This window comes from Gobius niger (genome assembly GCF_951799975.1).
Source record: "Gobius niger genome assembly, chromosome: 21".
Lineage (NCBI taxonomy): Eukaryota > Metazoa > Chordata > Actinopteri > Gobiiformes > Gobiidae > Gobius > Gobius niger.
Window position 1 is genome coordinate 26074074 of NC_136872.1, and position 25739 is coordinate 26099812.

General features: G+C 46.3%; 1 protein-coding gene across 1 annotated transcript; it reads left to right on the top strand.

The window, feature by feature from the left end:
- Positions 1-2917: 2917 nt before the first annotated feature.
- Positions 2918-24410, top strand: tlr2 (toll-like receptor 2; the record flags this gene model as incomplete). The annotated part of the gene is made up of 15 exons (XM_079580628.1): positions 2918-3014; positions 10195-11444; positions 11488-11716; positions 11802-11958; positions 15631-15792; positions 15933-16139; positions 16203-16325; positions 16401-16551; positions 17449-17613; positions 18069-18248; positions 18325-18465; positions 21945-22441; positions 23662-23858; positions 23913-24048; positions 24133-24410. The coding sequence occupies 15 exons, from the start codon at positions 2918-2920 to the stop codon at positions 24380-24382; spliced, it is 3942 nt and encodes a 1313-aa protein (XP_079436754.1). The 3' UTR covers positions 24383-24410.
- Positions 24411-25739: the final 1329 nt, after the last annotated feature.

Consider the following 25739-nt stretch of genomic DNA (forward strand, 5'->3'; position numbering starts at 1 on the left):
CATAATAAAATCAGTTCATTATAAAGTCAGTTCATGATAAAATCAGTTCATAATAAAATCAGTTCATTATAAAATCAGTTCATTATAAAGTCAGTTCATTATAAAGTCAGTTCATGATAAAATCAGTTCATAATAAAATCAGTTCATTATAAAGTCAGTTCATGATAAAATCAGTTCATAATAAAATCAGTTCATTATAAAGTCAGTTCATGATAAAATCAGTTCATAATAAAGTCAGTTCATTATAAAATCAGTTCATAATAAAATCAGTTCATTATAAAGTCAGTTCATGATAAAATCAGTTCATAATAAAATCAGTTCATTATAAAATCAGTTCATTATAAAGTCAGTTCATTATAAAATCAGTTCATAATAAAGTCAGTTCATGATAAAATCAGTTCATAATAAAATCAGTTCATTATAAAGTCAGTTCATGATAAAATCAGTTCATTATAAAGTCAGTTCATTATAAAGTCAGTTCATTATAAAATCAGTTCATTATAAAGTCAGTTCATTATAAAATCAGTTCATTATAAAGTCAGTTCATGATAAAGTCAGTTCATTATAAAGTCAGTTCATTATAAAGTCAGTTCATTATAAAATCAGTTCATTATAAAGTCAGTTCATTATAAAGTCAGTTCATAATAAAATCAGTTCATTATAAAGTCAGTTCATGATAAAATCAGTTCATAATAAAGTCAGTTCATGATAAAATCAGTTCATAATAAAATCAGTTCATTATAAAGTCAGTTCATTATAAAGTCAGTTCATTATAAAGTCAGTTCATGATAAAATCAGTTCATAATAAAATCAGTTCATTATAAAATCAGTTCATTATAAAATCAGTTCATTATAAAGTCAGTTCATTATAAAATCAGTTCATTATAAAGTCAGTTCATTATAAAATCAGTTCATTATAAAATCAGTTCATTATAAAGTCAGTTCATTATAAAATCAGTTCATGATAAAATCAGTTCATTATAAAGTCAGTTCATTATAAAGTCAGTTCATTATAAAGTCAGTTCATTATAAAGTCAGTTCATTATAAAGTCAGTTCATTATAAAATCAGTTCATTATAAAGTCATGCACATACGTGTTTAGCAGGAGTACATGATGCACATACGTGTTTAGCAGGAGTACATGATGCACATACGTGTTTAGCAGGACATACGTGTTTAGCAGGAGTACATGATGCACATACGTGTTTAACAGGGATATGTGAAGCACATGTGGCCTCTAATGAAGGTGCACCATCTGATACATGGCGGGGGTGGCTTGGTTGGAAAGAATCCGGGTTTTGGGGGGGCGTAGCAGACGGTCTCTTTCCGTCCTGAACAGAAGAGAGAGAAGCATGAGGTCAAAGTATGTCAGATGCCCTTCCTATTAGAGTCACCAATGGGCAGAAAATTCCAGATTATTAATAAAGAAAGAAAACGGCTGGAATTATTATTTTTTGGGAGGGAACTTATTCTACTGAGTAGTCTCCCTGTGGAGCTCAGAGGAGCAGAGTCTGGACTCATTCAAGACATTTGTATTTAGGACAGCTCTTCACCTGGTGCACTTCGAGATTCCTTCAAATGAAAAGAGAGTTCTATATTTAATCTATTATTATTGATTGACTGCGGAATTCTTCCGCAGTCAATTATTGGTTTTCATGTTCTTTATTATTATTCCTCTTCCATCTTTTTCCCGATTTTCTAGAGCTTTCAGCACCTTCATGCTTTGTGCAATTTATGCAAGTTATGCATCAAAATGTTCCGCATGTTGAGGAGAAGGTGCTGTTACTTTTGGGACTTCTGCAACTTACGGTTTTTCCGCAATCGGCCGAAATGTCGGAGATTTTTCCCATTGACTTATAATGGGGCTGCCGCAAATCCATGCTTTTCTGCATTTTTTTCTGCATTTTCTGCAATTTCTGCACTTTGTGCATGTTCAGCTTCTGCAACTTGTGGGTTTTGAGAAAAAATTGTCCTTCTGCAGTTTTCCAGTTTTTTTATACGAGAGTTTGAAATGTTTACATTAGTGTGTATGGGGGAATCCAGCCAATGGGGAAACTCCGCCTTTCAGCCATTTGTGCAGCTTCTGCCAATCAAGCACTGAGGCCATTTCAACAGTTTGACCAGTTTATGGAATATAAAAGTTTATGCAATATTAACAATTTATGCAAATTAACCACTTTATGCATTTTAAACCGTTTATGCAACTTAAGAGTTTATGCCATTTAGGATTTATGAATTTTAAAGAGTTTATGCAATTTACATAATTCATGCAAATTAACCCATTCATGCATTTTACCACTTTATGCAGTTTATACAGTTTATGCAACATGACATTTTATGCATTTTACCAGTTAATGCAAATTAGATTATGCAAATTATGCAATTTATGCAATTTGAACAGTTTATGCAATTTCTGCATTCGCTTCCCGCAATTCCGCAGTCAATCGCAATGGCGCAGCCATTGCATTTCTAGTTATTATTATTATTGTACTTTTGGACGCCTTTATGAGGACATAATGAGGCCTTAGTTTACATGAGCTGGAAGAGAGGACTTTAAACTTTGGGATAGTTTTTTTGTTTGTTCCAGAGAAATGAGCAACAGATTAAGTCCTCACCGCACTGGACCGGGCTCGGGCCTGCTCTGGTCCTGGTTTTGGGGACCTCCGCTACGGCGTAGGTGGTGGGGACCTTCACTCCGCTGAAGGGGTTCACACACCAGCTCTGCCCACCTCTGGACTGCTGCTGCTCGTAGTTCCCGAAGCGGTCGCACTGAGGGAGGTTCAGCTTTCGGAAGCGGGCGCTGTACCACATAGCATACATATTTGCCCTTTGGCACCTTTGAGGCGTCCCAGTCACATGCCGACACTGCTCCACCGTTATTATCGGCGGCTCAAACGGAATCCACTGGCTAGAAGCAATGGACAGAGACTGGCTCACAGCCACAACTGCCACCACACACAAAACCGCCCTCATGGTGAAGAAGAAATCAGATCTGAGGGACAAGCAGAGACTCTGTGAGGATATGGATCAGCAGGCGGTCCAGACGCGGCACGTGAATAAGAACAACAAAAACAGATGAACAAATAAACAAACTAAAAGTGAGACAGAGAGTTCTTCATGCATCCTCAGGATGAAAAGTCCAGACCAAGCAAGTTTATGTCCTTTACAAAGACAAAAGTTCAGCCACGTAACAGACGCCATGATCACTGGATTAAGTTTATTTTTGAACGTATTACTTTCACTTTCATCTTAACATATTCACTTAGAAGTAAATACACACCTTTAAACTCCTGCTTATGTCTTTGCCTCTATCGTATTTTCTATTTTTGTATTTGTTCAGATATTCCGTTTTCTTATTTGTCTCAAAGTTTCATGTTTAGTTTTTCTTTTGGCTATAGTTCAGCTTCACCAAAATCTAAAAGCTTCTTGAAAATAGCAACAAAAAATACAACAAAAAAGTGGCAACAAATGTGTTGTTACTTTTTGGTCGTATTTTTGTTTCATACATATATTAACACCTTTAATCATAGTTTTGTTTGTTTTAATTTGAGTGTAAGACAATAATCTGAGAGTTACTCACCACAGTCGCTCGGGCGTCGCTGCAGAGGAACCATGCAGGCGTCCAGCTCCTCCACCTTTTATCCTCCACAGACGAACAATCTCCGCCTGATATGGCGGGACCGGATCGGGGATCAGGATCGGTGACAGGATCGGTGACCGGATCAGTGACAGGATCGGTGACAGGATCAGTGATCAGGATCGGTGACAGGATCAGTGATCAGGATCGGTGACAGGATCGGTGATCAGGTCAGGGTTTGGTGCCTTTATTTATCGGGGCGAGGTTTTGGAGATTAACTTTCATAATGTGACCTGTGACGTGTTGTGTAATAATGATCAAAGCGCTCAGGATTAAATGACATAAACGGAGCTAAATTAACGCCAGACACACAATTAACACATGAAACAGCGGATTTGGATCAGTTTTCCTGTTGCATCAACTTACAAGAGTTACATCGACATTTTGACACACTATGGACCATAAATATATAACCCAAGTGACACAAGCGTGAAGTGAAATGAAAACATGACTATGATGTCAAACTGCACACAGATGTTTTATAACCGATCCCAGCTTCATACTTTAATAACTTCATAAATTTGTCACGTTTTCAGAAGAAAAGCCTTAAATTTGTCACGTTTTCAAAAGAAAAGCCTTAAATTTGTCACGTTTTCAAAATAAAAGCCTTAACTTTGGCATGTTTTCAAAATAAAAGCCTTAAATTTGTCATGTTTTCAAAATAAAAGCCTTAAATTTGTCACATTTTCAAAATAAAAGCTTTAAATTTGTCACGTTTTCAAAATAAAAGCTTTAAATTTGTCACGTTTTCAAAATAAAAGCTTTAGATGTGTCATGTTTTCAAAATAAAAGCTTTAAATTTGTCACGTTTTCAAAATAAAAGCCTTAAATTTGTCACATTTTCAAAATAAAAGCTTTAGATGTGTCATGTTTTCAAAATAAAAGCTTTTAATTTGTCATGTTTTCAAAATAAAAGCTATAAATTTGTCATGTTTTCAAAATAAAAGCCTTAAATTTGTCACATTTTCAAAATAAAAGCTTTAAATTTGTCACGTTTTCAAAATAAAAGCCTTAACTTTGTCATGTTTTCAAAATAAAAGCCTTAAATTTGTCACATTTTCAAAATAAAAGCTTTTAATTTGTCACGTTTTCAAAATAAAAGCGTTAGATTTGTCATGTTTTCAAAGTAAAAGCTTTAAATTTGTGACGTTTTCAAAATAAAATCTTTAAATTTTTCATTTTTTCAAAATAAAAGCTATAAATTTGTCACGTTTTCAAAATAAAAGCTTAGATTTGTCACGTTTTCAAAATAAAAGCTTTAAAAGCTTCTGGAAAAAGGTTGAGAAAATAGCGACAGAACTGAGACGAAAACAATGATGATGTGACAAAGAAGTGAGAAAAACTTAGACAAAAAAAGGATGAAAAAATGACAAAAAATTGACGAAAAATTTAAAAAAAAGGCAAAATATTGACAAAAAAATTATGAAAAAATGATGAAAAAGTGGCAAAAATGTGACAAAAATGTGATAAAAATTTGACAAAAAAAGGACATTTGTGACAAAAAAATTACAAAAGTGAGTTGAAAACCCCACAAAAAATGATGTGAAAAAATCTGATGACGTGAGGAAAAAGATCCATTCAGATGAGTTTTGTAGATCTTAGCTTTCAAATGAGGCGTTACACTGGCCTACAGGATTTGGGTAAAGCTGAACTGGAGAAATTGCTCTCGGTTCAGGCGGGAGTTAAGAGGTTAATTGTCCGTGACTAAATACTGTTTAAGTAGCATTAGCTCGCAGTTAGCTTTGCCCGTTAGCCTGTTAGCTTCTTCTTCCTGATTCCATTAATGTGTATTGGGGAAAGTTGTAATCGGCTTGTTGCACAATGTGGCTACGCTAGTTCCTCTGAGCTGGAGCTGTGGGCGCTAGTACTTCCTGTTCGTATTCATTTCCATTAAGATGAGCTCAGACCAGTGAGTTCCTGGTAGAAATATTTCCATAGACGAGACGTTAATGTTTGTGAGGATCAGGGAGTTTGTCTTGAAGCTAAAGGCTAATTTAACCTCTTAACTCCCGCCTGAACCGAGAGGATATTTTTTCCTCACGTCATCAGATTTTTTTTTTTTTTTTCATTTTTGTCACTTTTTTGGTCACATTTATTTTTTATTTTTTTTATTTTTTCGTAAAATTTTTTATCACATTTTTGTAATTTTCTTGTCACATTTTTGCCATTTTTTGGTCATTTTTTTGTCACATTTTTGTAATTTTTTGGTCATTTTTTTGTCACATTTTTGTCACATTTTGTCACATTTTTGTCATATTTTTGGTCATTTTTTTGTCACATTTTTGTCACATTTTGTCACATTTTTGTAATTTTTTGGTCATTTTTTTGTCACATTTTTGTCACATTTTGTCACATTTTGTCACATTTTTGTCATATTTTTGGTCATTTTTTTGTCACATTTTTGTCACATTTTGTCACATTTTTGTAATTTTTTGGTCAATATTTCGTCACATTTTTGTCATTTTTCGTACATTTTTCGTCAATTTCTTGTGACATTTTTGCCACTTTTCCATCATTGTTTTCGTCGAGAAAACCTGCTCACCGTGCACCAAGCCAATTGTGGTTTTCTGTCCAGAGACACCAGGGGGCGATGATCGTCCCATTAACACGTTCATCACCCCCAGTGGGACCACGGGAAGTTCATGTTTCACGGATTGAAAACACTTTTTGTAATCCCTGATGAAAGCGGAGCTCCGTGGAGGGTTTTCGCTCTGCACTGAGGACCGACCTGTCACATAAACTTCATCCTGTTTTACTGAAGGGAATAAAAGATCCCTGTGAAAGAGTTTCAGAGATGCCGAGGGCGGGTCACGTAACAGACACCGGAGATCTGGTTCCAGCGTGTGAAGAGACGTGTTTATAAAAACGTTTATGCAAATTCATGCACCGTCACTGTCGGCGCTGACTTCCTGTTTCCTGTTCCCCAAAGCGCAGTGGATTCCCGTAAAGAGGAAGTGAACGTTCTGAGGTTACGCTCCGTTTCGCTGCTGCGCACACAGGCACACACACACACGCACACATGCACACATGCACACACACACACACACACACATGCACGCACACGCACATGCACACACACGCACACACACACAGGCACACGCACACACACACACACACACACACACACACTTTTGTTCCTTTGTGTTGGAAACTCGAGACTTCACTCTTTCAAACGAGCCACACGGATCCTTCTGCGCCTCAGAGGAGCTGTTTTCAAAATGAAAGCTTTTAAATGTATCATTTGTTCAACACAAAATTCTGAAATTTGTCATGTTTTCAAAATAAAAGCTGTACATTTGTGACGTTTCACAATAAAAGCTTTAAATACATACATTCTGCGCCTTTAAGGAGCTGTTTTCAAAATACAATCTTTAAATTTGTCACGTTTTCAAAATAAAAGTTTTAAATTTGTCATGTTTTCAAAATAAAAGCCATAAATTTGTCACGTTTTCAAAATAAAAGCTTTAAATTTGTCACGTTTTCAAAATAAAAGCCTTAAATTTGTCATGTTTTCAAATAAAAGCTTTAAATTTGTGGCGTTTTCAAAAAAAGCCTTAATTTTGTCATGTTTTCAAAATAAAATCTTTAAATCTGTCACGTTTTCAAAATAAAATCTTTAAATTTGTCACGATTTCAAAATAAAAGCTTCAAATTTGTCACGTTTTCAAAATAAAAGCTTTAAATTTGGCATGTTTTCAAAATAAAATCTTTAAATTTGTCACGTTTTCAAAATAAAAGCCTTAAATTTGTCACGTTTTCAAAATAAAAGCCTTAAATTTGTCACGTTTTCAAAATAAAAGCCTTAAATTTGTCACGTTTTCAAAATAAAAGCTTTAAATTTGTCACGTTCTCAAAATAAAAGCTTTAAATTTGTGACGTTTTCAAAATAAAAGCCTTAAATTTGTCACGTTTTCAAAATAAAAGCCTTAAATTTGTCACGTTTTCAAAATAAAAGCCTTAAATTTGTCACGTTTTCAAAATAAAAGCCTTAAATTGGTCACGTTTTCAAAATAAAAGCCTTAAATTTGTCATGTTTTCAAAATAAAAGCCTTAAATTTGTCACGTTTTCAAAATAAAAGCCTTAAATTTGTCACGTTTTCAAAATAAAAGCCTTAAATTTGTCACGTTTTCAAAATAAAAGCCTTAAATTTGTCACGTTTTCAAAATAAAAGCCTTAAATTTGTCACGTTTTCAAAATAAAAGCCTTAAATTTGTCACGTTTTCAAAATAAAAGCCTTAAATTTGTCACGTTTTCAAAATAAAAGCTTTAAATTTGTCACGTTCTCAAAATAAAAGCTTTAAATTTGTGACGTTTTCAAAATAAAAGCCTTAAATTTGTCACGTTTTCAAAATAAAAGCCTTAAATTTGTCACGTTTTCAAAATAAAAGCCTTAAATTGGTCACGTTTTCAAAATAAAAGCCTTAAATTTGTAATGTTTTCAAAATAAAAGCCTTAAATTTGTCACGTTTTCAAAATAAAAGCCTTAAATTTGTCACGTTTTCAAAATAAAAGCCTTAAATTTGTGACGTTTTCAAAATAAAAGCTTTAAATTTGTGACGTTTTCAAAATAAAAGCCATAAATTTGTCACGTTTTCAAAATAAAAGCTTTAAATATGTCACGTTTTCAAAATAAAAGCTTTAAATTTGTGACGTTTTCAAAATAAAAGCCATAAATTTGTCACGTTTTCAAAATAAAAGCCATAAATTTGTCACGTTTTCAAAATAAAAGCCTTAAATTTATCACGTTTTCAAAATAAAATCTTTAAATTTGTCACGTTTTCAAAATAAAAGCTTTAAATTTGTCACGTTTTCAAAATAAAATCTTTAAATTTGTCACGTTTTCAAAATAAAAGCTTTAAATTTGTCACGTTTTCAAAATAAAAGCTTTAAATTTGTCACGTTTTCAAAATAAAAGCCTTAAATTTGTGACGTTTCACAATAGAAGCTTTAAATAAATACCTCCTGCGCCTTTAAGGAGCTGTGCATCATCGCCATGGAAACGTGTACATTTACAGCAGAAGTGGAGGCTCTTCCTCTGATTAAAATAATAATAATCATAATTCGTCAAACACAATATAATCATCTACAGTAAATCTGGACTTTCCCGTAAAAACTCCCACATAATCTGAGTGTAGAGAAGTGTCCACCAGGGGGCGCTCATCCACCTCGGCCTCACAGAGAAACACTTTGAATCTGAGTCACTGCATTGTTTTTTTGGAGGTTCCTCTTCCGGTTTTCACTTCTGTTTCTGAGCGACGCCGACACAGACTGAAGGTGAGAAGCTTTACGTTAAAGTCGCAGATAAATCCGGTTTATTCACAGCTCAGGGTTTAAATCAAATACTTAATGAACCGGGTTTTGTTTTGTGACGTATTAGTTACAAAGATTTAGGAAAGTTGGGGCTCACAGCTCCTGAAGTTACTGTCCTTGTGCCCTTGGGCAAGACACTTCAGCCTCTCATGAATGGGAGTGAATGGGTGACGGGTTTCTCGCCGTGAAGCACTTTGGGCCTGATGAAGGTAGAAAAGCAAATGTATTTAAATGTTTTCATGTTTTCAAAATAAAAGCATGGAATTTGTCACATTTTCACAATAAAAACCTTAAATTTGTGGCGTTTTCAAAATAAAAGCTTTAAATTTGTGGCGTTTTCAAAATAAAAGCATGAAATTTGTCACATTTTCACAATAAAAGCCTTAAATTTGTGGCGTTTTCAAAATAAAAGTTTGAAATTTTAGGCGTTTTCATAATAAAATCTTTAAATTTGTGGCATTTTCAAAATAAAACCTTTAAATTTGTGCCGTTTTCAAAATGAAAGTTTTAAATTTGTGGCGTTTTCAAAATAAAAGCTTGAAATTTGTGACGTTTTCAAAATAAAAGTTCGAAATTTTTGGCGTTTTCAAAATAAAACCTTTAAATTTGTGGCATTTTCAAAATAAAACCTTTAAATTTGTGGCGTTTTCAAAATAAAAGCTTGAAATTTGTGGCGTTTTCAAAATAAAAGCATGAAATTTGTCACATTTTCACAATAAAAGCCTTAAATTTGTGGCGTTTTCAAAATAAAAGTTTGAAATGTTTGGCGTTTTCAAAATAAAATCTTTAAATTTGTGCCGTTTTCAAAATAAAAGTTTTAAATTTGTGGCGTTTTCAAAATAAAAGCTTGAAATTTGTGGCGTTTTCAAAATAAGAGCTTGAAATTTGTGACGTTTTCAAAATAAAACCTTTAAATTTGTGGCGTTTTCAAAATAAAAGCTTGAAATTTGTGGCGTTTTCAAAATAAAAGCCTTAAATTTGTGGCGTTTTCAAAATAAAAGTTTGAAATTTGTGCCGTTTTCAAAATAAAACCTTTAAATTTGTGGCGTTTTCAAAATAAAAGCTTGAAATTTGTGGTGGTTTCATAATGAAAGCTTTAAATTTGACATCTGACATTGTTAACCTCTTAACCCCCACGTTAATCAAGCACATTTTCTCCAGTTTTACCCAAATCTAAAGGCTTACAGCCCATAGGCCAGAGCAACGCCTCATTTGAAAGCTAAGAACTACAAAACTGTCTTTGCAGATGCGTCTCCGCGGCGTCCTCGCTCTGACGGCGCTCATCTCTCTGACCCGGGCTCAGACTCCGCCCCAGGCTCAGACTCCGCCCCAGGCTCAGACTCCGCCCCAGGCTCAGACTCCGCCCCAGGCTCAGACTCCGCCCCGGGCTCAGACTCCGCCCCAGGCTCAGACTCCGCCCCAGGCTCAGACTCCGCCCTGGACTCAGACTCCGCCCTGGACTCAGACTCCGCCCCAGGCTCAGACTCCGTCCTGGGCTCAGACTCCGCCCCGGGCTCAGACTCCGCCCCAGGTTCAGACTCCGCCCCGGGCTCAGACTCCGCCCCAGGCTCAGACTCCGCCCCAGGCTCAGACTCCGCCCCAGGCTCAGACTCCGCCCCGGGCTCAGACTCCGCCCCAGGCTCAGACTCCGTCCTGGGCTCAGACTCCGCCCCGGGCTCAGACTCCGCCCCGGGCTCAGACTCCGCCCCGGACTCAGACTCCGCCCCGGGCTCAGACTCCGCCCTGGACTCAGACTCCGCCCCGGGCTCAGACTCCGCCCCGGGCTCAGACTCCGCCCCGGGCTCAGACTCCGCCCTGGACTCAGACTCCGCCCCAGGCTCAGACTCCGCCCCAGGCTCAGACTCCGCCCCGGGCTCAGACTCCGCCCCAGGCTCAGACTCCGCCCCGGGCTCAGACTCCGCCCCGGGCTCAGACTCCGCCCTGGACTCAGACTCCGCCCCGGGTTCAGACTCCGCCCCAGGCTCAGACTCCGCCCCAGGCTCAGACTCCGCCCCAGGTTCAGACTCCACCCTGGACTCAGACTCCGCCCCGGGCTCAGACTCCGCCCTGGACTCAGACTCCGCCCTGGACTCAGACTCCGCCCCAGGTTCAGACTCCACCCTGGACTCAGACTCCGCCCCAGGCTCAGACTCCGCTCCAGGCTCAGACTCCGCCCCGGGCTCAGACTCCGCCCCAGGTTCAGACTCCACCCTGGACTCAGACTCCGCCCCAGGCTCAGACTCCGCCCCGGACTCAGACTCCGCCCCGGGCTCAGACTCCGCCCTGGGCTCAGACTCCGCCCCGGGCTCAGACTCCGCCCTGGACTCAGACTCCGCCCCAGGCTCAGACTCCGCCCCGGGCTCAGACTCCGCCCCAGACTCAGACTCCACCCCAGGTTCAGACTCCGCCCCGGACTCAGACTCCGCCCCAGGCTCAGACTCCGCCCCGGGCTCAGACTCCGCCCCGGACTCAGACTCCGCCCCGGGCTCAGACTCCGCCCCAGGTTCACACTCCGCCCTGGGCTCAGACTCCGCCCCAGGTTCAGACTCCGCCCCAGGTTCAGACTCCGCCCCGGACTCAGACTCCTTCCTGTTGCCGAGGTGACGATGAGGAGCGGCTCGTGTGCGACTGCTCCGGTGCCGGGTTTTCCGACGTGCCCTCGCTCCCGGACCGGACCTTCAGCCTGGACCTGGACCACAACGACATCTCAGAGATCCACCGGGGGGCGCTGCGCAGGCTGCGGGGGCTGAGGACGCTCACGCTGCACGGTAACAACACGCTAAGAACACGCTAAGAACATGCTTGTTGTCGCCTCTTGCGCCTCGTTGTGACGCCGTCTCCTCCGTCCGTCAGCGAACAGACTGTGGCGCATCGACCACGCCGCCTTCTACACTCTGACCGACCTGAAGGACCTGGATCTGTCTGAGAACCTCCTCAGCGCTGTCGACCACCGCTGGTTCAGCCACCTGGGGGCGCTAGAGAGCCTGCACCTGCACCGCAACCCGTACAGGTGAGAGGGACAACTCGTACAGGTGAGAAGAACAACCCGTACAGGTGAGAAGAACAATCCGTACAGGTGAGAGGAACAACCAGGTGAGAGGAACAACCAGGTGAGAGGAACAACCCGTACAGGTGAGAAGAACAATCCGTACAGATGAGAGGAACAACCCGTACAGGTGAGAGGAACAACCCGTACAGGTGAGAGGAACAACCCGTACAGGTGAGAGGAACAACCCGTACAGGTGAGAAGAACAACCCGTACAGGTGAGAAGAACAACCCGTACAGGTGAGAGGAACAACCCGTACAGGTGAGGAGAACAACCCGTACAGGTGAGAAGAACAACCCGTACAGGTGAGAAGAACAACCCGTACAGGTGAGAGGAACAACCCGTACAGGTGAGAAGAACAACCCGTACAGATGAGAGGAACAACCCGTACAGGTGAGAGGAACAACCCGTACAGGTGAGAAGAACAACCCGTACAGGTGAGAAGAACAACCCGTACAGGTGAGGAGAACAATCCGTACAGGTGAGAAGAACAACCCGTACAGGTGAGAAGAACAACCCGTACAGGTGAGAAGAACAACCCGTACAGGTGAGAGGAACAACCCGTACAGATGAGAAGAACAACTCGTACAGGTGAGAAGAACAACCCGTACAGGTGAGAGGAACAACCCGTACAGGTGAGAAGAACAACCCGTACAGGTGAGAAGAACAATCCGTACAGATGAGAGGAACAACCCGTACAGGTGAGAAGAACAACCCGTACAGGTGAGAGGAACAACCCGTACAGGTGAGAAGAACAACCCGTACAGGTGAGAAGAACAATCCGTACAGATGAGAGGAACAACCCGTACAGGTGAGAGGAACAACCCGTACAGGTGAGAGGAACAACCCGTACAGGTGAGAAGAACAACCCGTACAGGTGAGAAGAACAACCCGTACAGGTGAGAAGAACAACCCGTACAGGTGAGAGGAACAACCCGTACAGGTGAGAAGAATAACCCGTACAGGTGAGAAGAACAACCCGTACAGGTGAGAGGAACAACCCGTACAGGTGAGAAGAACAACCCGTACAGGTGAGAAGAACAACCCGTACAGGTGAGAGGAACAACTCGTACAGGTGAGAGGAACAACTCGTACAGGTGAGAAGAACAATCCGTACAGATGAGAGGAACAACCCGTACAGGTGAGAGGAACAACCCGTACAGGTGAGAGGAACAACCCGTACAGGTGAGAGGAACAACCCGTACAGGTGAGAAGAACAACCCGTACAGGTGAGAAGAACAACCCGTACAGGTGAGAGGAACAACCCGTACAGGTGAGGAGAACAACCCGTACAGGTGAGAAGAACAACCCGTACAGGTGAGAAGAACAACCCGTACAGGTGAGAAGAACAACCCGTACAGGTGAGAAGAACAACCCGTACAGATGAGAGGAACAACCCGTACAGGTGAGAGGAACAACCCGTACAGGTGAGAAGAACAACCCGTACAGATGAGAGGAACAACCCGTACAGGTGAGAGGAACAACCCGTACAGGTGAGAAGAACAACCCGTACAGGTGAGAAGAACAACCCGTACAGGTGAGGAGAACAATCCGTACAGGTGAGAAGAACAACCCGTACAGGTGAGAAGAACAACCCGTACAGGTGAGAAGAACAACCCGTACAGGTGAGAGGAACAACCCGTACAGATGAGAAGAACAACTCGTACAGGTGAGAAGAACAACCCGTACAGGTGAGAGGAACAACCCGTACAGGTGAGAAGAACAACCCGTACAGGTGAGAAGAACAATCCGTACAGATGAGAGGAACAACCCGTACAGGTGAGAAGAACAACCCGTACAGGTGAGAGGAACAACCCGTACAGGTGAGAAGAACAACCCGTACAGGTGAGAAGAACAATCCGTACAGATGAGAGGAACAACCCGTACAGGTGAGAGGAACAACCCGTACAGGTGAGAGGAACAACCCGTACAGGTGAGAAGAACAACCCGTACAGGTGAGAAGAACAACCCGTACAGGTGAGAAGAACAACCCGTACAGGTGAGAGGAACAACCCGTACAGGTGAGAAGAATAACCCGTACAGGTGAGAAGAACAACCCGTACAGGTGAGAGGAACAACCCGTACAGGTGAGAAGAACAACCCGTACAGGTGAGAAGAACAACCCGTACAGGTGAGAGGAACAACTCGTACAGGTGAGAGGAACAACTCGTACAGGTGAGAAGAACAATCCGTACAGGTGAGAGGAACAACCCGTACAGGTGAGAGGAACAACCCGTACAGGTGAGAAGAACAACCCGTACAGATGAGAAGAACAACCCGTACAGGTGAGAAGAACAACCCGTACAGGTGAGAAGAACAACACGTACAGGTGAGAGGAACAACCCGTACAGGTGAGAGGAACAACCCGTACAGGTGAGAAGAACAACCCGTACAGGTGAGAAGAACAACCCGTACAGGTGAGAAGAACAACCCGTACAGGTGAGAAGAACAATACGTACAGGTGAGAAGAACAACCCGTACAGATGAGAAGAACAACCCGTACAGGTGAGAGGAACAACCCGTACAGATGAGAGGAACAACCTGTACAGGTGAGAAGAACAACCCGTACAGGTGAGAGGAACAACCCGTACAGGTGAGAAGAACAACCCGTATAGGTGAGAAGAACAAACCGTACAGGTGAGAGGAACAACCCGTACAGGTGAGAAGAACAATCCGTACAGGTGAGAAGAACAACCCGTACAGGTGAGGAGAACAACCTGTACAGGTGAGAGGAACAACCCGTACAGGTGAGAGGAACAACCCGTACAGGTGAGAAGAACAACCCGTACAGGTGAGGAGAACAACCCGTACAGGTGAGAAGAACAACCAGGTGAGAGGAACAAGCTGTACAGGTGAGAGGAACAAACTGTACAGATGAGAGGAACAACCCGTACAGATGAGAGGAACAACCAGTACAGATGAGAGGAACAACCCGTACAGGTGAGAGGAACAACCCGTACAGGTGAGAAGAACAAACCGTACAGGTGAGAGGAACAACCCGTACAGGTGAGAAGAACAACCCGTACAGGTGAGAGGAACAACCCGTACAGGTGAGAGGAACAACCCGTACAGGTGAGAGGAACAACCCGTACAGGTGAGAGGAACAACCCGTACAGATGAGAGGAACAACCCGTACAGATGAGAGGAACAACCCGTACAGGTGAGAGGAACAACCCGTACAGGTGAGGAGAACAATCCGTACAGGTGAGAAGAACAACACGTACAGATGAGAGGAACAACCCGTACAGGTGAGAAGAACAACCTGTACAGGTGAGAAGAACAATCCGTACAGGTGAGAAGAACAACCCGTACAGGTGAGAAGAACAACCCGTACAGGTGAGAAGAACAATCCGTACAGGTGAGAAGAACAATAGTAAAGGTGAGAGGAACGACCCGTACAGATTAGAGGAACAAGCCGTACAGGTGAGAAGAACAATCCGTACAGATGAGAAGAACGACCAGTACAGATGAGAGGAACAACCCGTACAGATGAGAAGAATAACCAGTACAGATTAGAGGAACCAGGGATCAAACAAGTCTCTACTCTCTCATCACTCTCCACGTTTTCTGGCTGTAAAGTTCCCCGTTATGTCCCGTTTACGTGTGAATATTGAAGTAGTTTTTTTCTCTCTCAGGACGCTGGGGGCCCCTGCTCCGGCCCCTGCTCTGTTCGGGCCCCTGATCCGTCTGCGGAGCCTGAGTTTCGGAGGGGACTCTTTGCAGGAGATCCGCCTCTCAGACCTGCGGGGCCTGGGGGGGCTACAGCGCCTCCGTGTGGACGCAGACAACCTGCAGCGGTGCGCCACACAAACATGCACAACAGGAGCCACAGAGAGTCCTTTTACCTGCATATTTTTCGCCACTTCTTCCACATTTCATATCACTCATCCTGTAGTCGAATGACCTGACCTGGTGTTTCTCTCTGTGTCGGTCCCAGGTTCGACTCCGGAGCCCTGTCTCAGATCTGGCCGCTGGATCACGTGACACTCTCGCTGCGGACGCCGTTTGTGTCGGACCAGGCTCTGGCGTCGGCCGTGATCCGCGACGTCGCGAGCCCCGACACGGAGCTCACTCTGGAGAACGTCCACCTAGAGACGAACCGCTCCGTGCAGCCGCTGCGAGAGCTCGTCCGGCGCAGGGTCAGGTACGAAGCACTTCCTGTTCCTCCATCTGAGATCATCCGTCAGTCAGCTTTACCCTTCTCCAGGCTCCTTTCGTGCCGCAACATGTTTCTGACGGATGAAGCGATGGTGTATCTTCTGGAGGTGATGGACGGATCGCTCGTCTCCACTCTGTCCCTCCATAACCTCACCCTCAGCGGTGTCGGCAGGTATTCGCTCGAAAAGCTCGTTAGTCACTGGTGAAGCCTCCGAGGTTGTGAGTCTGTGATGTTTCTGTGGCGCAGATGGGAGAACGCGAGTCACACGGATTACCACAGCCTCCAGGAGTTCTACGTTCGGGACGTTCTGCTCCTGAACAACTTTGAGTTCACGTCTTTCCTTTCTTTGAGGTTCCTCCTGAAGCAGCTAAGGAGGGTCTCCCTGATCAATGCCAAGGTACGAGACCGAGAACCTCATCAACAACAAGGTACGAGACTGAGAACCTCAACAACAACAAGGTACGAGACCGAGAACCGAACCAATGCCAAGGTACGAGACCGAGAACCGAACCAATGCCAAGGTACGAGACCAAGAACCTCATCAACGCCAAGGTACGAGACCGAGAACCGAACCAATGCCAAGGTACGAGACTGAGAACCTCATCAACACCAAGGTACGAGACCGAGAACCTCATCAACGACAAGGTACGAGACCGAGAACCGAACCAATGCCAAGGTACGAGACCAAGAACCTCATCAACGCCAAGGTACAAGACCGAGAACCGAACCAATGCCAAGGTACGAGACCGAGAACCTCATCAACACCAAGGTACAAGACTGAGAACCTCATCAACAACAAGGTACGAGACCGAGAACCTCATCAACAACAAGGTACGAGACCAAGAACCGAACCAATGCCAAGGTACGAGACTGAGAACCTCATCAACGCCAAGGTACGAGACCGAGAACCTCATCAACAACAAGGTACGAGGCCGAGAACCTCATCAACGCCAAGGTACGAGACCGAGAACCTCATCAACGCCAAGGTACGAGACCGAGAACCTCATCAACACCAATGTACGAGACCGAGAACCTCATCAACGCCAAGGTACGAGACCGAGAACCTCATCAACGCCAAGGTACGAGACCGAGAACCTCATCAACGCCAAAGTACGAGGCCGAGAACCTCATCAACGCCAAAGTACGAGGCCGAGAACCTCATCAATGCCAAGGTACGAGGCCGAGAACCGAACCAATGCCAAGGTACGAGACCGAGAACCTCATCAACAACAAGGTAAGAGACCGAGAACCTACCGGACTGTAGTAGGTTTACTTACTTGCTCGGGCCCTGCAGGTGTTCCTGCTGCCGTGTCCGACCTCGTTGCTCCTGAAGGACCTGGAGTACCTGGACCTCAGTGAGAACCTTCTGACGGACCTCACGGTGGAGGAAACTCTGTGCTACGGGGGAGGGGTCCTCCGGGAGCTGCGGGCGCTCAATCTCAGCGCCAACGCCATCAAGGTACCATAAATGCTCTAATATCAGCGGGGCCGTTATTTACTCAAGGGCATCCAGGACCAGGCCTTTATTGGAACCAGGCCACAGTTAGAGACAGGCCTTTATTTCTATTTGAGCAAAACGGACGACCAGGAAAACGAAGAAAAACGAGATTTGTGTCCATTTGCACCTAAAATATTAGGTTCATTTATTAATGAACATTTCAAACCCTCTCCCAGCGGCTGGAACATTGACGCCTTTTATTTTGTCGGGACAACAGGAAGTTTTTCGTTGCTGTTAGCGGAGCTTTGACATCAGTGTCACTGCAGGTTTCTGTTTCGTTTCTACTGCGGACCAGATTATTTGTTTTGTTTTCTGTGCTACACTCTACATTACACTCATGGATTGAATGTTTACAAATCTTACGAATAAAATATGCCGAGATGTGCTTGTGTTTGTGGCCTATGGTCTCTCCCCAGTCCCTGTCCCTGATCAGCCGCATGGTCTCCCGCCTGTCCCTCCTCTCCCACCTGGACGTGAGCAGAAACGGCTTCAGCTCGATGCCCGACTCCTGCCCGTGGCCCGAGTCCCTGCGCTTCCTGAACATCTCCAGGGCCAAGCTCAGCAGCGCCACCTCCTGCCTGCCGCCCACGCTGCAGGTGAGCCGCTTTGTCGGTCGCTCTTTGGAGACGCCGAGCCTCTCGCCTCTGACACGAGCCTCTGGTGGACCCGCAGGTCTTGGATCTGAGCTACAACGACCTGCAGAGCTTCCTGCTGGTGCTGCCCAACCTGAAGGAGCTGCGTCTCTCTGGGAACAAGCTCCAGACGCTGCCCCCGGGCTGGCTCTTCCCCAACCTGCAGAGCCTCAGCCTTCAGGTACCCTCGCTCTGACCTCTGACCTCTGACCTCTCCCCCTCAGAGGAACCTGCTGACCCTCTTCACCCGCTCTGACCTCTGACCTCTCCCCCCTCAGAGGAACCTGCTGACCCTCTTCACTCGCTCTGACCTCTGACCTCTCTCCCCTCAGAGGAACCTGCTGACCCTCTTCACTCTGACCTCTGACCTCTCCCCCCTCAGAGGAACCTGCTGACCCTCTTCACTCGCTCTGACCTCTGACCTCTCTCCCCTCAGAGGAACCTGCTGACCCTCTTCACTCTGACCTCTGACCTCTCCCCCCTCAGAGGAACCTGCTGACCCTCTGACCTCTGACCTCTCCCCCCTCAGAGGAACCTGCTGACCCTCTTCACTCTGACCTCTGACCTCTCCCCCCTCAGAGGAACCTGCTGACCCTCTTCACTCGCTCTGACCTCTGACCTCTCCCCCCTCAGAGGAACCTGCTGACCCTCTGACCTCTCCCCCCTCAGAGGAACCTGCTGACCCTCTTCTCCCGCTCTGACCTCTGACCTCTCCCCCCTCAGAGGAACCTGCTGACCCTCTTCACTCTGACCTCTCCCCCCTCAGAGGAACCTGCTGACCCTCTTCACCCGCTCTGACCTCTGACCTCTCCCCCCTCAGAGGAACCTGCTGACCCTCTTCACTCGCTCTGACCTCTGACCTCTCCCCCCTCAGAGGAACCTGCTGACCCTCTTCACCCGCTCTGACCTCTGACCTCTCCCCCCTCAGAGGAACCTGCTGACCCTCTTCACCCGCTCTGACCTCTGACCTCTCCCCCCTCAGAGGAACCTGCTGACCCTCTTCACCCGCTCTGACCTCTGACCTCTCCCCCCTCAGAGGAACCTGCTGACCCTCTTCGCTCTGACCTCTCCCCCTCAGAGGAACCTGCTGACCCTCTTCGCTCTGACCTCTCCCCCTCAGAGGAACCTGCTGACCCTCTTCGCTCTGACCTCTCCCCCTCAGAGGAACCTGCTGACCCTCTTCACTCTGACCTCTGACCTCTCCCCCCTCAGAGGAACCTGCTGACCCTCTTCACCCGCTCTGACCTCTGACCTCTGACCTCTCCCCCCTCAGAGGAACCTGCTGACCCTCTTCACCCGCTCTGACCTCTCCCCCCTCAGAGGAACCTGCTGACCCTCTTCACCCGCTCTGACCTCTGACCTCTGACCTCTCCCCCCTCAGAGGAACCTGCTGACCCTCTTCACTCTGACCTCTGACCTCTCCCCCCTCAGAGGAACCTGCTGACCCTCTTCACTCGCTCTGACCTCTGACCTCTCTCCCCTCAGAGGAACCTGCTGACCCTCTTCACCCGCTCTGACCTCTGACCTCTGACCTCTCCCCCCTCAGAGGAACCTGCTGACCCTCTTCACTCTGACCTCTGACCTCTCCCCCCTCAGAGGAACCTGCTGACCCTCTTCACTCGCTCTGACCTCTGACCTCTCCCCCCTCAGAGGAACCTGCTGACCCTCTTCACCCGCTCTGACCTCTGACCTCTGACCTCTCCCCCCTCAGAGGAACCTGCTGACCCTCTGACCTCTGACCTCTCCCCCCTCAGAGGAACCTGCTGACCCTCTTCACTCACTCTGACCTCTCCCCCCTCAGAGGAACCTGCTGACCCTCTTCACCCGCTCTGACCTCTGACCTCTGACCTCTCCCCCCTCAGAGGAACCTGCTGACCCTCTTCACTCTGACCTCTGACCTCTCCCCCCTCAGAGGAACCTGCTGACCCTCTTCACTCGCTCTGACCTCTGACCTCTCCCCCCTCAGAGGAACCTGCTGACCCTCTTCACCCGCTCTGACCTCTGACCTCTGACCTCTCCCCCCTCAGAGGAACCTGCTGACCCTCTGACCTCTGACCTCTCCCCCCTCAGAGGAACCTGCTGACCCTCTTCACTCACTCTGACCTCTCCCCCCTCAGAGGAACCTGCTGACCCTCTTCACTCACTCTGACCTCTGACCTCTCCCCCCTCAGAGGAACCTGCTGACCCTCTTCACTCGCTCTGACCTCTCCCCCCTCAGAGGAACCTGCTGACCCTCTTCACTCGCTCTGACCTCTGACCTCTCCCCCCTCAGAGGAACCTGCTGACCCTCTTCACTCGCTCTGACCTCTGACCTCTCCCCCCTCAGAGGAAGCTGTGGCAGGCATATCGGGGACAGGAAGAGATTTGGAGACAGGAAGAGAATCGGAGCTAGCGAACGCTGGAGAATCGGGGCTACGGTGTTTAGCGCATGCGCAAGCCTCGCTTGTTTACGGCAGCTCTTATCTCACAGATGGAGAAAGTGTTAATTAGGCAATGTGTAAATTATGTAGGCTATATTTATGTAAAATACATTGAAATAAATAATTGTAATGATGATGATAGAAATGATAATAACAATTATGAAAAATTTGACAAAGCAAAGCAGCTTTATGAGGACCTAACCTATTTAAATCTTATATTTGGCTGCCTTGTGTGTATATATATAGGCCTATACATATTATCATAGATTGTACATTTTTTAATAGTCAATTGTTGTGTTTTTGTTTAGTCAAATCTGATCGTTTATAATTGTTATTATAATTTATATCATCATCAACATCATTATTTTGTTCATTTGTATTTTCTATAAATATATACAATTTACAACTTGTTGTTCTGTTGCTTTGTCAAATTTTTCATAATTGTTATTATCATTTCTATCATCATCATTACAATTATTTATTTCAATGTTTTTTACATAAATATCGCCGACATAATTTACACATTGCCTAATTAACACTTTCTCCATCTGTAAGATCAATAAAGTATCAAAGAGCTGCCGTAAACAAGCGAGGCTGCGCATGCGCTAAACACCGAAGCCCCGATTCTCCAGCGTTCGCTAGCTCCGATTCTCTTCCTGTCCCCGATATGCCTGCCACAGAACCTGCTGACCCTCTTCACTCTGACCTCTGACCTCTGACCTCTCCCCCCTCAGAGGAACCTGCTGACCCTCTTCACTCTGACCTCTGACCTCTCCCCCCTCAGAGGAACCTGCTGACCCTCTTCACTCTGACCTCTCCCCCCTCAGAGGAACCTGCTGACCCTCTTCACCCGCTCTGACCTCTCCCCCTCAGAGGAACCTGCTGACCCTCTTCACCCGCTCTGACCTCTCCCCCCTCAGAGGAACCTGCTGACCCTCTTCACTCGCTCTGACCTCTGACCTCTCCCCCCTCAGAGGAACCTGCTGACCCTCTTCACTCGCTCTGACCTCTGACCTCTCCCCCCTCAGAGGAACCTGCTGACCCTCTTCACTCGCTCTGACCTCTGACCTCTCCCCCCTCAGAGGAACCTGCTGACCCTCTTCACTCTGACCTCTGACCTCTCCCCCCTCAGAGGAACCTGCTGACCCTCTTCACTCGCTCTGACCTCTGACCTCTCCCCCCTCAGAGGAACCTGCTGACCCTCTTCACCCGCTCTGACCTCTGACCTCTCCCCCCTCAGAGGAACCTGCTGACCCTCTTCACCCGCTCTGACCTGGCCTCGTTCCGGCGCCTGCGACGTTTCGAGGCGGGTCTGAACCGTTTCGTCTGCTCGTGCGGCTTCGTGTCGTTCTTCCACTCCCTGCCTGGCGGCGGCGCTGTGGCCCTGTCGGACCCTGTGAGCGGGTACTCCTGCGACGCCCCTCTGCACCTGCAGGGGGCGGCGCTGTCCCGCGTGCGGCGCTCTGTGACCGAGTGTCACCGCGTGCTGGTGGTGGGCGTGGCCTGTGGCGCGGCGCTGCTGTTTGTGGGCGTGTCCGCGGCGCTGCTGTGGCGAGCGCACGCCTTCTGGTACCTGCGCGTCACGCTGGAGTGGCTGGCGGCGAAGAGGAGGAGGAGGAAGAGGAGGCGCGAGGCGGAGGACGACCGGCCGCTCCTCATGTTCGACGCCTTCGTGTCGTACAGCGAGCGGGACAGCGCCTGGGTGGACACGTACCTGCTGCCCGAGCTGGAGCGCCAGTGAGTACTTTATATACTTTATATACTTTATATATACTGGGTGGACACGTACCTGCTGCCCGAGCTGGAGCGCCAGTGAGTACTTTATATACTTTACTTTATATACTTTATATATACTGGGTGGACACGTACCTGCTGCCCGAGCTGGAGCGCGGCCAGTGAGTACTTTATATACTTTATATACTTTATATACTTTATATATACTGGGTGGACACGTACCTGCTGCCCGAGCTGGAGCGCCAGTGAGTACTTTATATACTTCATATACTTTACTTTATATATACTGGGTGGACACGTACCTGCTGCCCGAGCTGGAGCGCCAGTGAGTACTTTATATACTTTATATACTTTACTTTATATACTTTATATACTTTATATATACTGGGTGGACACGTACCTGCTGCCCGAGCTGGAGCGCCAGTGAGTACTTTATATACTTTATGTACTTTACTTTATATACTTTATATACTTTATATATACTGGGTGGACACGTACCTGCTGCCCGAGCTGGAGCGCCCGTGAGTACTTTATATACTTTATATACTTTACTTTATATACTTTATATATACTGGGTGGACACGTACCTGCTGCCCGAGCTGGAGCGCCAGTGAGTACTTTATGTACTTTATGTACTTTATATATACTGGGTGGACACGTACCTGCTGCCCGAGCTGGAGCGCCAGTGAGTACTTTATATACTTTATATATACTTTATATATACTGGGTGGACACGTACCTGCTGCCCGAGCTGGAGCGCCAGTGAGTACTTTATATACTTTATATACTTTATATATACTGGGTGGACACGTACCTGCTGCCCGAGCTGGAGCGCGGCCAGTGAGTACTTTATATACTTTATATACTTTATATATACTGGGTGGACACGTACCTGCTGCCCGAGCTGGAGCGCCAGTGAGTACTTTATATACTTTATATACTTTACTTTATATACTTTATATACTTTACTTTATATACTTTATATACTTTATATATACTGGGTGGACACGTACCTGCTGCCCGAGCTGGAGCGCGGCCCGTGAGTACTTTATATACTTTATATACTTTACTTTATATACTTTATATACTTTATATACTTTATACTACAGTATATTAACATATACTAATCATTCACATTATATATGTTGTATATGTACTATATTAATATATATTACGGAGCAGAAAGTTTGTATCAACAAAAAAAAAAAAAACTGTTTCTCCAGCAGCTCGTCTGAGTCCGGTCCACGTTCCAGTCCAGACTCCAGTCCAGACTCCAGTCCAGACTCCGGTCCAGACTCCGGTCCAGACTCCGGTCCAGGCTCCGGTCCAGGCTCCGGTCCAGGCTCCGGTCCAGACTCTGGTCCAGGATCCGGTCTAGACTCCAGTCCAGACTCCGGTCCAGTTTCTACTTCAGACTCCAGTCCAGGCTCCGGTCCAGACTCTGGTCCAGGCTCCGGTCCAGACTCCGGTCCAGACCCCGATCCGGAGCCGCTGAAGTTGTGTCTGCACCACAGGGACTTCCTTCCCGGGCGCTGGATCATGGACAACATCGTGAGCGCCATCGAGTCGAGTCGCCGCACGCTCTTCGTCCTCTCACACAACTTCGTACGGTGAGAGCTTTACCGTGTGTCAGAGTGAAAACATGTCCCGTAGCTCCACAGAGGAGGTTCCTCACTCTGACCTCCTGTGTGCAGGTCTGACTGGTGCCGATACGAGCTGGACTTCACTCACTTCCAGCTGCTGGAGGGAAACTGCCGCGAAGACGCCGCCATCTTGGTTCTGCTGGAGCCGCTGAGTCACGACGACGTTCCCCGGCGTTTCTGTCGCCTCCGGCAGCTGCTGCGCTCGACCACCTACCTGCCCTGGCCCCAGGAGGCGGAGCTACGCGGCCAGTTCTGGAGCAGCCTACGGCGGGCGCTGAGGCCGGACCAGGACCAGGACTAAGACCAGGACCAGGACTAAGACCAGGACCACCACCTACCTGCCCTGGCCCCAGGAGGCGGAGCTACGCGAGCAGTTCTGGAGCAGCTTACGGCGGGCGCTGAGGCCGGACCAGGACCATGACCGGGACTAAGACCACGACCAGGACCTGGACCAGGACCAGGACTGAGACCAGGACCAGGACCACCACCTACCTGCCCTGGCCCCAGGAGGCGGAGCTACTCGGCCAGTTCTGGAGCAGCCTACGGCGGGCGCTGAGGCCGGACCAGGACCAGGACTAAGACCAAGACTAAGACCAGGACCGAGACTAAGACCACGACCAGGACTGAGACCAGGACTAAACCCAAACAAGGACTAAATTACTTCACTTCCTGTCTGCAGTGTTCATCTTCCTGCCTGTAGTTTTCTACTTCCTGTCTGCAGGGTTCTACTTCCTGTCTGCAGTGTTCTACTTCCTCTCAGCAGTGTTCTACTTCCTGTCTGCAGTGTTCTACTTCCTGTCTGCAGTTTTCTACTTCCTGTCTGCAGTGTTCTACTTCCTGTCTGCAGTGTTCTACTTCCTCTCTGCAGTGTTCCACTTCCTGTCTGCAGTGTTCTACTTCCTGTCTGCAGTTTTCTACTTCCTGTCTGCAGTGTTCCACTTCCTCTCTGCAGTGTTCTACTTCCTGTTGGCAAAGTTCTACTTCCTGTCTGCAGTTTTCTATTTCCTGTCTGCAGAGTTCTACTTCCTATCTGCAGTTTTCCACTTCCTGTCTGCAGTGTTCCACTTCCTGTCTGCAGTGTTCTACTTCCTGTCTGCAGTGTTCTACTTCCTGTCTGCAGTGTTCTACTTCCTGTCTGCAGTTTTCTACTTCCTGTCTGCAGTGTTCCACTTCCTCTCTGCAGTGTTCTACTTCCTGTCTGCAGTGTTCTACTTCCTGTCTGCAGTGTTCTACTTCCTGTCTGCAGTGTTCTACTTCCTGTCTGCAGTTTTCTACTTCCTGTCTGCAGTGTTCCACTTCCTGTCTGCAGTGTTCTACTTCATGAACAGGACCAGGACTAAGACCTGGACCAGGACTAAGACCAGGACCAGGACTAAACCCAAACAAGGACTAAATCAGGACTGATCCAGGGCTAAAACCAGAGGGACTAAAACATGGACCAGGACTAAACCAAACTCATATCATTAAACCAGATTTGAAATGTTTTGCTCCTGTAATGATTCCAGCGTTTTATGAATAAAAAAGGCCGATATTTTCCGTGACGAAATGTAAATAAGAAAACCAGAGCCAGGTTTAACTGTGTGGTTTTATTTTGTGACATTTTAGAAACAAACATTTGCTCAGAGGGATTTTGTGTCTGCTTGAGGTTTTGAATAAAC